This window comes from Terrapene carolina, unplaced genomic scaffold (genome assembly GCF_002925995.2).
Source record: "Terrapene carolina triunguis isolate 2854851 unplaced genomic scaffold, T_m_triunguis-2.0 Scaffold714, whole genome shotgun sequence".
NCBI lineage: Eukaryota > Metazoa > Chordata > Testudines > Emydidae > Terrapene > Terrapene triunguis.
The window spans coordinates 6,281,070-6,294,106 of record NW_020665065.1 but is presented as its reverse complement, the minus strand read 5'-3'; the positions used below and the strand labels follow the sequence as shown (position 1 = coordinate 6,294,106).

Sequence of the window (13,037 nt, the reverse complement as noted above, 5' to 3'; positions counted from 1 at the left end):
ATCTGATACAGAATGGCAACCAAACTGCATTAGACCTGGTACTCATATCCTAACTGCCCTCCAGAACCCCACCCCCTACCTAAGCCTCCCTGTTCCTTATCCCCTAACTGCCCCCTCCTGAGACCCCCCCATCCTAACTGCCCACCCCCAGGACCCTACCCCCTACCTGTACCCTGACTGCCCAAAACCTTATCCACCCCCCCCAACCCCAGAAAGCCCCCCCCCGAACGCCCGACCCCTCCCCCGTCTCTTGACTGCTCCCTCCAGAACCTCCCTGCCCCTTCTCTGACCCCCTGGCCCCCCCTTACTCTGCCGCTCAGACCAGCGTGCCGGGGAGAAGGAGCAGGGGGAGGAGCTCCAGACTGCCGGTGCGAACGGCCGGCTGGTGATCTGCAAATGCAGGGAGGGAGCGATCTCTGCTGCAGGGGGAAGGAGGGGCTGTCTCTGGCTGTCGGAGCCCGGGGGGAAGTCCAGACATTTAGAAATTCCCCCCGGACGCTATTTTTAGCTCTAAAATCCGGACATGTCCGGGGGAATCCGGACGAATGGTAACCCTACTGTAGCAAAAAGCAGTCTCCCTAGCCCATTAACTCTAGTCATTCTTCAAAGACTACTAACAAGCTGCTCGTTGGGGTAGTTTTTGTGATCTCTTGGGGTTGGACTAGGAAATCATTGTGTAACCAACACAAAACCAGAAGAAGAAACCCAACCACATGGTATAAATGGAGCTCCCTCCTTGGCATCCACACGGCTGCCTCTCCACTTCCCTGTTTTGGCAGATTGATGACTCGTTACATTCTATGGCAGCAGGTTTCTGTCAATGCAAGTACTGATTGATTGGTCTCTTTCCATTTTTCCTCAGGTGATAAGAGACTGGGGCCAGGAATTTTCCTATGCCCTGGAAGCTGCTGTCATCATTGGCTCTTGCATTTCCGTGGCAATAAAATCTGTTCTGTTCTGGGCACTGCTCCATGTCTATCGCAGCTTTGGGCAGGGGCTGAGAGAGAGAAGTGAGTATTTAGAGTATAAACTGGCCAGTGCAAGAAGACTGCAGTCTGTAGCATTTCAGCCACAATCAAACAGGGAGTTTGTCAGGCAGGAAAGGAGATTTGGAACAACTGACAGTTTTAGGACAATAGACAGACTCTTAACTACAGCAGATGCTTCTGTAACCTCTAAATTTTCTGACCTGGCCCTAGGCTCCTCAGCTCCTGCAGGGCAGTGAGTGACACATGCCCTCTCCATAAAATAACGTCAGTCAAAGTTGTGTCTTAGCCTAGGCTGCAGTGGACACCTGCCCTGAGAGTAGCTTTATGTAAGATTTTATTCATGCATCTAAGACTACAGAAACAGACACTTTTTATCTTCATAGTGCTTTCCAAACCTGCTGAGCCTCACAGCACCTCAAGAGGGGCAGCTTAACAGCTGGAAAAACAGAGGCACAGAATGAAGGGACTTACCAGAGCAATTGGCACTGTTGGGATTTGAACTCGCATATTTCCATGGCCCACTCTTGTGCTTAACCACGCAGCCCCTCTCTTACATCCTTTCTATGGCAATACTAGAAGGTGGCTCTGACAATGACCTTCCTTTTCCTTTCTCCTCCACAGTGTTTTCTTCCTATGGAAGGATTGATTCCTGAGGGGCAGCAACCCTGTTCGGTCCCATTTGGTGCTCTTATAGAGTGAAACCACAGTGGGAAGGATCTCATCCCTCACCCTGCCTAAAAAGCATGAGATGACGGGGTCCATTTCACTGGGGGTTTATTCAGAAAACTCAGCCCAACCTGGGGAATTCGCTTCTTTGGTCCTCCCATTTCACGGTTTGGTCTCTACACATTCCGTAGTTTGCGTTGTGCTTTCGCGAGTCCATGTGTCCAAGCAGTTGTGGCTGTGCAGCTGATAACTCTTTCCAGAGCTCTCTCTGCTTTCCAGACTAATGCCACCCCTTCCATTCCACCATTGCTCCTGCTGACAGGATAGCACATCTTGCATTTTATTTCACATTGCTGCAACGACCACCACTTTGTGACCAAAGGCCAATAAGACGTGCACGTGGTGGAGGTTTTATTAATTTACCACCATAGTGGAGATTAATTGCAGAGTTTAAAAGCAGAGCAGCAGACTGCTGTCTTCTGGCTTTCACATACACCACAGAGACGCAGGTTTTCTGACTGAGCAATGAGGCATCAGAGTGGATTGGCCTGCCATAGTTTCCCAGTGTGGTGTGCAGCATTGTCCCCGGTAGCACTACTGTGCATAGCCTCTGTTGCACTACTGCAGATAGTAATTTTTTTTTAAAGAAACAAGATGTTTCTATAATTATTACACATCTCCTGGCTTCTGATATGGCTGTGCAATTGCTTGTACCATAACAGCCTGGGTAGGCCTCTTGCTCCTCAACTGTCATCTTCTTAAATTGGAATATTTTTTTAAATCCAACTAAAAATTAGTTTGCAAAACAAACTCAGATTAACTAACTCTGACTGTGTGAGTGTAATAAATGTGCCATTTCATAACTGAGATTGATGGTTACATTAAGCCTTTAATACTATAAAAAAAAGTTTGATATTTTATTAATTGGAAGCTTTTGTTACTGGCTTTGTATTTTTCAATAAAGCATAAACACAGTTTGGGGGTGGAGAGTGGTTTTTTCTAAAGTTGTCAGCCTGGTAACTTGTAGGGGAATCATATGGACTATGGATTGGAGCTACACCTGCAGTTTGTGTGTTGTGGGCAGAGATTCTTTTGGGGGGTTGATATTAGAAATCATGGATTAAGTGCTGAGAGTAAGTAGCTAGTGTAATATTTTTCATTTTTATGTATCATTTCTTACATCAGAGGCTCTCAAAACATTTGAAAAATTAATCCTCTCTGTACTCCTGTGAGGTGGAACTACATCAACTTCACAGCTGAAGACATGGAAGCAGATAAGTCAAATGATTTGTCTGAGGTCACAGAGCACACAAGTGGCAGCACCAGGAGCGAACAAGGGAGTTCTGTCTATGGTCTCTGCCCTAAGCCATTGGACAAATACACTGGCTTCGCTTCACTAAGATAAAATGTTTTTACTTTTATAAATGGTTGCAGAAATGCAGAAAGCCAGTAAGATTTGCTCAATACATTTTTTGAAATAAGCAAACTTGCCCTGGCTCTCTCCTCAGCAGACACTGTATGGTAGTCGCAATACTTCTGCTGCACAGCTAAGCTCTGCCAAAATGTTATTTCAGTTACAAAAAATGGACACCTTGCGAATATGTCCTCGTTATTTACTATTCCTCTCTCACATCCTCCTAACAACGTGATAGCAGAAATGGTTTTATAACTAGAAGTAACACAGCTGTGACTACACACAAACAATCTAGAAAGCAACAATGTGTTGTTATGCCTCAGGGAATTAACCTTCACCTTTTAAGAATAAAAGGTTCTTATCCCCGACTGAGGTCTTGTTGAGCTCCTCTGGCAGTCTCTCTGCTACATTTCACATTGAACTCATTAAAAAAACAAAAACTTAAGAGTAACAAGCTACCTATTCAGTTCATTTTAAAAGCACGTTAACAGCCCCATGTATGTCAAGTATCAGGAGGTAGCCGTGTTAGTCTGTATCCACAAAAACAACAGGGAGTCCGGTGGCACCTTAAAGACTAACATTTATTTGGGCATCAGCTTTTGTGGGTAAAAAACCCACTTCTATGAAAGCTGATGCCCAAATAAATATTAGTCTTTAAGGTGCCACCGGAGTCCCTGAAGCCGCATAAATGTTTATTCTTTAGTTACCAGCTCAGCATAACTGTCAACATTAATATCTGAGCAATAAAAGCTTTTGTTAAAGCAAAGTTTGTTAGTGAATTCAGTGCATGTGCAAGTGAGGGACAAGTAGGGTTGGTTGAAGCAGGCATCCCATGGGTTTGAACCATGCAAGTTTCCCCACATACAGTTACGCCCGTGCATTGGAGTCATGATCTGCAGCACACCCAGTTATACCAGTCCTGCACCCCTCTCACTGGCTCTGCCAATGTCCTCCAAGCCTGACCTGCAACACTTTCTATCATGTCCCAGATATTCCAATCCTAGGCCACTCTTGAGCAGATTGAATCATTACAGACCAGGGTGAGACAAAATCACTTTCACCAATGACTAAGACAAGAATTGAATCTAGCTCTCGAGCTGAAAATCCAGCCTTACTCCACCAGCAACCAGAATACAAAAGCATTGATATGGCAAGAATGGGATCACTTGTTCCCCACAAATGAATCCCAGCTATTTTATACAGAATCTAACAGGGGACTACAGCTATCAACAAGCTTTACCTTGGGCAGCATGGATTTAGGGTTGTAATGCCTTTCACCTTCAGGTCACGGGTTCAAATGTGCCCCATGTCAGCTGTTACTGAGTAAAGCTGGCTGAAGACTTCACTCAAACTGTCAACCAGCCCCTGTCATCAGCACTCAAAGTTTCTCTTAATAGGATTCGAAGAGGCTAATGGTTCACACTCATGAAAATTGTAAGTGCACACAATAGACAGAAGATAGTTTTTTTTTTTTTTTTTTGTATGATCATCTGACCCATGGCTCTTTCCTCAGAACTGTTTCTAACCACAGATATCTAGAGCAATTGCTCAACATGCGGACTTCCCCAGACCATCCTTCTAAGTTCTTGGCAGTATTTATTTCCATTTCCCTGGTTTTAGACTCTAATTTTTCTTCAGAAAAAGACTCAAAGGGACTTGGCCCAACAGTCCTTGCTCAGGCAGATCTCCTATCGAGGTCAGTGTGAGTTCTGCTTGAGCAAGGACCACTGCTTCAGGTCTAAGGTCATCCATTTTATTTTTACTACCATCTTCTCTCCTTACTGACTACCAGCCCCCTTTGAGATGTTTGAATTTGCAAAGGATTATTATACCTGCTGGCATCAGACACTGATTTGGCTTTAGGGGAAAGAAAAAAAAAATATCAAAGAATTTGATTTGGAACACACCCCACAGAGAAGCACATGAATTTGGAAAACAAATACAGAAGAAAAGACAACATTTTAGGCCTTCGAACTTTGCAAGTGCTTGAATATAACAATACGGCATGAATTGTTATTGTGGATATAAATGCCTGTCAAAGCATCTTAACAGTGGTGTTTATTGTGATATAATCCAACTCAAGAATGCTATTGCAACTGCACTATATATTCCCCACTCCCACCTTTTTAGTACACGTTGATCTTTGAAAAAAAATGTTACACAAGGGCAGGACATCAGAAAGATAGTTCCCTACTGTCAACTTTTTCGGGCCAAATTCTCCTAATTTGCACCCTTTAAATCCCATTAACATTGGGGCTGCTCAAAAGCAGAATTTGGCCCTATTTCTATTAAATGAACTGGATGACATGATGGGGAGGGGAGGGGAGAGGGGCCAGGCCCCGATCAGTGAACCAAATTCTCCCCTCAGATGTACACATGTAGTTCCCACTGGTTTAAGTGGGAGTGGTCCAGATAACCAAATAGCCCCGATTTTATTGCTACTTTAAATACAAACTAGAAATGCTAGGTTTCGGGAGATTACAGGCATTCCTGTAAAGCATTTTTTTATGAATATAAGTGGTCCCCTTTTGTGCTTCTTCCTCCTCAACCTGCAAGAAAAATTACAGGATGTATTTGTTTTTTACAACTGGGGTAAATCTAAGGGTTTTTTTTGCCACTTAAAACCCAGTAATTTAAAACTGGAAATGTTATTTGGAACACTCATTTTGACAGGAGAGAGAAAGAGAGCGAGCTTGTGACCCATATGTAAACAATTGTGGGAGTCATGCTGTCAGCAAGTTGAGTTCAGCCAAATGAGTCCCCTGATGGGGCAATGCTATTCCCGCACAGTAGAGGCAAGAAAAGGAATCACGGTCATGTGAAGGTCTGGGTGTGGTTTTGGGTGGTGCTTTGGTTACAAATAACAATGTTTCTGAACTGGTGAGACATGTCTCTGCACTGAGGAAGTGAAAGCCCTCCTGGCACATAATCTCAGGCATGTCAGCTCTAATGTGGATACACCATTCAAAACCAGCTATGTTAACCAGGTGCAGCAAACACTGAATTTCCTTCACTGCTTGTCAATCCCCTTCATGTGGCCTGAGAATATGCACCAGCTGTTGCTTTGTTGGACAGGTTACAGGCTAGGCTAATCAAGAAATCCTGTAAAGATGCCTTAGATTCCCAAGCTAATTAAAGATTCCTTAAGTATTTATCACTGGGTACATGTCAGGATGAGCTGTCTGGCATCAGAGCCGAATGTTCATTCATAAACTTCTTTGAGTCCAATTTTGCATGGAAGGATTGTGTTTAGTATTCTTCCCAGTGTCTCAGAGGTTGTCCTTAATTTCACTAGTTCTTTATCCCCGGCTCTTGTAATTTTTCTTCTCTTGGATCCTTAAGAAATTCAGTGTAGCTATGTGAACACAATGCTTTTGTTTTAGCCTATACAGCAAATGCCAGAAGCTTATTTTGTACCTTTCCTTAAAGATTGGAAGTCTTTTCTCATGAGTGCACACATGCTCAGTTGCACCTCCATATATCAGTGACACTATAGAAGCTAGTGTTCAATATGTACCCTAAAACACACTGTACTTTTGAGAAATTACTGCGTATCTATTTCTATGATCTAGAGACCGGTCAAATGCTGATGCATAAAGCCAACTTTTAAAAAAAGTTTATTGAAAGGTTTGAAAAATATGTGATATATCAGCAATATGTAACAAGTTTCCAAAGCGTTAACATGAAACATTGGGATTTTTAAAATGTCAGTATACGCTGGATTATACTATGTTACATCAGTTTTAGTTCTTCAATAACTTACATTTTCCTTTTTCTTTTTTTTAAGTTTTGGAGATCACCAACTCATTTTTCCTTTCAAAGGAGTAAGTTACAAATCTTAGGCCCTGTCTACATATGAAAGGGTTTGCCGGTATAGTTACACCAGCAACCCGCACGCTAGTAGAGATGCAGTTTGTCTCAGTAAAAGAGGTCTTTTGCTGATACAGTTTAAACCATTTCCACAAACAGAGTAAGCTATACTGGCAAAAGGAGTTTTTTGCCAGTATAACTGCATCTACACTAGGGCTTTTGCCAGAATAGCTGTATCAGTAAGGGGTGGCGGAAGAATAATGCCTCTAACTGACATAGCTATCAGAGTGGTAGCCGTGTTAGTCTCGTTTTTGCTGATATAGACTAATCAATTAAGGTGGGCTATTATTTTTTCCTCCTGCTAATAGCCCACCTTAATTGATTAGTCTCGTTAGAGTTGGTATGGCAACCCCCATTTTTTCATGTTCTCTGTGTGTGTATATATATCTTCCTACTGTATTTTCCACTCCATGCATCCGATGAAGTGGGTTTTAGCCCACGAAAGCTTATGTCCAAATAAATTTGCTAGTCTCTAAGGTGCCACAAGTACTCCTTGTTCTTTTTGCTGACATAGCTATGTTACCAAAAACATTTCAGTATAGACCAGGTCTTAGTAACCTGCTTGTGTACGGCCAATTAGGAGAGATGGGTCTTGGGAGTGGGGGTGGGGTGGGGCATTCTTACAATTAGATAAATTCTTAAAGTATTAAAATACAACTCACTGTTTGGGGTTTTTTGTTTAAGCAAAGCTGTTAAGAAAACAGGATTAAGTATCTTGTCCGAAGTGAAAACTGAAGCATAAATCCACCAGGTTACTTTCATGATTGTAGCTCTTTCTATTCAGCTGTGTAGCAATCCACAGATTTTTGTCATCAAGGTGGCTTTCATAGGCAAAACTATGAAGAAATTTCACTCAGAGCCAAATAATGCAACTGCCCGTGTATGTTAGATTAATTTTAATAAGAAACATAAGTCAAATTTAGAGGGAGTAGTTACATACGGTTTTAGAGATTACATTTTATGAAATGTACATTGAAAACTTAAGTTCCACAATTTGCTCCATGTAATGAATGATATTTACTATTATAAAAAAAGCACAAATAAAAAAGGTGCTAAAATGCTAGGTTTGAGCTTTTTTTTTTTTTTTTTTTTTAATTAAACAACAACTGCTGTTCTATATAAGGCTCATTTTTACTTATTTTGCCTTACCATTTTCTCAAATGGTTTATTTTTTCACTTCCTATCCAGCAAAGCCTTCTGTCCATTCTCATTCATTTTAGTAAATTTATATACTAAATCTTAAAATTAAAGGCTCTACTCTGTTCCTTTTCTCAATTATTGCATTTTTAAATAGGGAAATGTATCTTTTTCCAAAACAAAATATGTTTCTATAGCTCAGAAAGCAAACAGGTGTTCGAAAATTGAATACTTTGTCGGCTAAAAAACCCGTAAGCAACTTTAAACAGTGATATAACCATTATACTGTAAATTCAAGTGAAAAACAAAGATCTAAAGCTGTCTGAACATACTCAGGGGTGTCACAAATTTTGCTGGTCCAGACGGAATTCAACCAATATTCTAGTTAACAAAACATTTACAAACTGAACATGAATTTATATTAACACAATATTAGCGTGATTTACACCATTACCAGAGAGTTTAAATCTGCTGCTTTATGCAGAGTGCTCTCACCTTGATTTGACAAAATTAAACAGACCAGGGCAACATGCAAAAACAAAACAAAAAAAGACATTAGCCCATGAATCAGAGGACTGCAGGGTAGGTAGAGCATGGGAATTAATACATCTCCCATTGTTACCCCTGACTGCACAAACACTAACAAGCGCAAGACAACCATGAAAGTTCAATAGAGCTTCTTTGAAATCCCACACTTAATCAGTAAGACACAGATTCCTCTGCAAAAATATGCTGTAGACTTCAAGATTAGCAGAGAACCTCCATCCCTTTTAATGGTCTATGCAGAGATACATGAAGATGCTAGGATTTGAACAATATGGTTATGAGAGACTGCACCACAGAGAACATAAATGTAAACATTATAACTGAGTTTGATTTTTAGTAAAAGTGATTGCAGTACAAACCCTTTTTTCAAACTACTTGTTTTCATAAAAGCATGTACAATAAAATATGTACATAAACAGGTTAGAAACATTTGAAAGACTCTTAAAAAAGTACATACAAGACTTAAAATATCTTGAAGTGTGCTGAAGGCACCATCGCTACTATGCTGGGAATGTGTCCTGTTTCTGATCAGCCTATCAGTGCAGTATCCCTTTTCTCCCTACTCAAAATTAAATCCTGAAAGGAGCACACTTATCTTCAATGGGCATGAAGAGCATTCAGATCCTAATACAGAATGTGAGACTAACGTAATTAGTGGTTCAAAAGAATAACAATACAGCCATCCTAGAAGAGACTCTGCTTGTTGAGTCAACAATGAGCACTTGATGAAAAATCTGTAGTTTACAACCTCAAATGCTGCTGCTTATCCCAAAGGGTTAAAAAGAGAGAAGAAAAAACCCAAACCTTTTCTAAGGGTCACAAACATGCTCAAAAAGCAGGGAACTGCTCAGGCATAATTAGCTCATCAACAAAAAAGTATGCCACTTTACCAGTTTGTTCACCCAGGCAGTTGTCAATGCTGCCTATGGGGACCCTAAATGATGTTAGTTCAAATGGACAGAAAGAAAAAGGGTTCTCAATACTTACAAAACTATCTCTATTTTTGATAGTAAGTTGTATCTGAAGAGCATCTGTATAGTGGTTCTTTCCCCTAATTGTTGCTATATTTTTATGGAAAGGCAAAATATTTAAGTAGTTCACCTGATGGGAAGACATTTTGACTACCATGCATTCATTTAAGTTAACAAAGAGCATTTTAAAAAGAAAAAATCCTTTGAGTTTTAGATGAGAAGTCTTAACCACGGAATTACAAATCTACCAAATTAACGAATATTTTAACGCCATTTTTCTATTATGTATCTGGGTACAACCTATAATGCTAGTCTGCAAATTACTTGTTACAATTGTGTTTGAGGTGGTTTGTAGATCTGTGTGTTGATATTGATTAAAAATACCAATCCATTATAAATTTAAAAAAAATCAGATACTAAATTCTTCCACTCCTATTCTCAGGAGACAGGAAGCAACATGATAATTTCTGGTCATCAGCAGAGCAGACTGATAGGAGTGAGGTACATCACTATTTAAAAATATATGTATTGGTCTATTCCCCCTAGGCTGAACAAACATTTTTATACAAGGGATACTGCCATTTTAAGTTCCCATGCGTCTCATTAGGTGTCGACATTCAAAATTCTTCTTCAACAGCAAAGTGATTTTGCTTCTTCCGAACATTCCAGTGTAAACACTCAGCCAGGCTTTCAAACCAGTCACTCACAGGATCTCGGAAACAGATCGAAGGGAGGGGATAGCAAGAGGTAGTGATGCTAATACTGAAATACAGGAATACCCTCAGTTAGTAAAGAGGGAGGATAAATAGTAGTAAAACTGTACATTTGTGGTTACAGAATCAAACAGTCCTGGATTCCCAGATTTATCTATCTTTCTTTCTATTTTTTTAACTACACCCTTGGGACACTGGCTACATCACTAAGCATTCAATCCTTTGGAGAATGGTCAGTTTCCAAAGTCTGGGGGTGACAAAGATGGGGCACAGTGCCTAAATAATACAATGAGCAGAGTGCTTTACAAATGTTGAGAGATTCTGTAAATCAAAGCTCTTGGGAGCAGAGGGTTCTAGGCCAACCTGCCTTGCCCGTGATCCTCTCTCATCTTACCCCTTGCTGGGGTTTAAGCACCTCACCTTCAGACCAACTCAAAATTTAACACCTTAAAATATTAAACTGTCACCATGATCCTCAAATTTCAAAAATAAGGGCAGCAAATACTAGAGTAACTTTTCTACTAAAGGACCAATCACCAAATCTAAGATTGGGATCTCCGAGTCTTGCTGTTCACCTAATCTGTCCGTCCCCTCCATTTTTCAAGTGGTCAGGGCAATTCAGAAGACTCCAAGTGCAAGAGCCTGGCAATTTTCCAATTCCCTGCCTGCCCACAAATATGAAACAAAGGCAGTGTGTCACACAGCATGACTGGTCTACCACGGAAAACACCACACTGAGCAGAAGACAATTTGGGTTTTTTTCTTAGCGTATCCTCTCTGGGCTCTCACATTTCATTGTATCTATCAAGAGGTTAAGTCCTTTCAGCCACAGCACTGTGTCTCATGAGCTGCAGAATCCTGTCACTGAACGTAGCAAGAGTCCATCAATGCATCTGCTGTTGTATACGTTTGAGCACAACAAAGGGATGCATCTGCTTTTTATGATGTTTTAATCAGCTTCGCCAATGGCACAAGACACAAACATGGTCTTATCCTGAGAGGTACAGAGTACATGAAACTCACATTCACCTCACTGGGCTCAACAGGTCTCATGATCAGGACCATAAGTTGAAGTCCACAGAATTCTTTAAGGACATGCATTAAGTAATGTGTGTATGATTTTTCCTGACACTTCCTTTGCTTTTAAAATGTGATTGAAAAAATTTTTTTTTCAAGTGAGAAAATGCCTGAAACAATATAGCATTTTTAATTCAGCTTGAAATTTAAACAACAAGGAGTCTGGTGGCACCTTAAAGACTAACAGATTTATTTGGGCATAAGCTCTCGTGGGTAAAAACCTCACTTCTTCGGATGCATAGAGTGAAAGTTACAGATGCAGGCATTATATACTGACACATGGAGAGCAGGGAGTTACTTCGCAAGTGGAGAACCAGTGTTGACAGGGCCAATTCAATCAGGGTGGATGTAGTCCACTCCCAATAATGGATGAGGAGGTGTCAATTCCAGGAGAGGAAAAGCTGCTTCTGTAATGAGCCAGCCACTCCCAGTCCCTATTCAAGCCCAGATTAATGGTGTTAAATTTGCAAATGAATTTTAGTTCTGCTGTTTCTCTTTGAAGTCTGTTTCTGAAGTTTTTTTGTTCAATGATAGTGACTTTTAAATCTGTAATAGAATGACCAGGGAGATTGAAGTGTTCACTTACTGGCTTATGTATGTTACCATTCCTGATGTCCGATTTGTGTCCATTTATTCTTTTGCGGAGGGACTGTCCGGTTTGGCCAATGTACATGGCAGAGGGGCACTGCTGGCACATGATGGCATATATAACATTAGTGGATGTGCAGGTGAATGAGCCCTTGATGGTGTGGCTGATGTGATTGGGTCCTCTGATGGTGTCGCCAGAGTAGATATGGGGACAGAGTAGGCAACGAGGTTTGCTACAGGGATTGGTTCCTGGGTTGGTGTTTCTGTGGTGTGGTGTGGTGTGTAGTTGCTGGTGAGTATTTGCTTCAGGTTGGGGGGTTGTCTGTAAGCGAGGACTGGCCTGCCTCCCAAGGTCTGTCAGAGTGAAGGATCATTTTCCAGGATAGGTTGTAGATCGTGGATAATGCGCTGGAGAGGTTTTAGCTGGGGGCTGTATGTGATGGCCAGTGGTGTTCTGTTATTGTCCTTGTTGGGCCTGTCCTGTAGTAGGTGATTTCTGGGTACCCGTCTTGCTCTGTCAATCTGTTTCCTCACTTCCCCAGGTGGGTATTGTAGTTTTACGAATGCTTGATAAAGATCTTGTAGGTGTTTGTCTCTGTCTGAGGGGTTGGAGCAAATTCGGTTGTATCTTAGGGCTTGACTGTAGACAATGGATCGTGTGATGTGTCTTGGATGGAAGCTGGAGGCATGTAGGTACGTATAGCGGTCAGTAGGTTTCCGGTATAGGGTGGTGTTTATGTGACCATCACTTATTTGCACTGTAGTGTCCAGGAAGTGGATCTCTTGTGTGGACTGGTCCAGGCTGAGGTTGATGGTGGGGTGGAAATTGTTGAAGTCCAGGTGGAATTCTTCAAGAGCCTCCTTTCCGTGGGTCCATATGATGAAGATGTCATCAATGTAGCGCAAGTAGAGGAGGGGCACTAGGGCTCATTCACCTGCACATCCACTAATGTTATATATGCCATCATGTGCCAGCAGTGCCCCTCTGCCATGTACATTGGCCAAACCGGACAGTCCCTTCGCAAAAGAATAAATGGACACAAATCGGACATCAGGAATGGTAATA

The 13,037-nt window shown here is 41.4% G+C and overlaps 2 protein-coding genes across 4 annotated transcripts in view; one reads left to right on the top strand and one right to left on the bottom strand.

Moving 5' to 3' along the window:
• Window positions 1-2,285, top strand: part of LOC112107814 — a 21,489-nt gene extending 19,204 nt beyond the window's left edge. For both annotated transcript variants that reach the window (XM_024201696.2, XM_024201695.2), the window contains 2 exons: window positions 863-1,010; window positions 1,611-2,285. In XM_024201696.2, coding sequence (XP_024057464.2) covers window positions 863-1,010; window positions 1,611-1,642 — 180 coding nt within the window. In that variant the 3' untranslated portion in view covers window positions 1,643-2,285. The remainder of the gene's footprint in view (window positions 1-862; window positions 1,011-1,610) is intronic.
• A 5,751-nt stretch (window positions 2,286-8,036) lies between these two features.
• The window catches only part of NADK (NAD kinase), a 36,517-nt gene continuing 31,516 nt past the window's right edge, over window positions 8,037-13,037 (bottom strand). For both annotated transcript variants that reach the window (XM_026660007.2, XM_024201697.2), the window contains one exon: window positions 8,037-10,355. In XM_026660007.2, coding sequence (XP_026515792.1) covers window positions 10,211-10,355 — 145 coding nt within the window. In that variant the 3' untranslated portion in view covers window positions 8,037-10,210. The remainder of the gene's footprint in view (window positions 10,356-13,037) is intronic.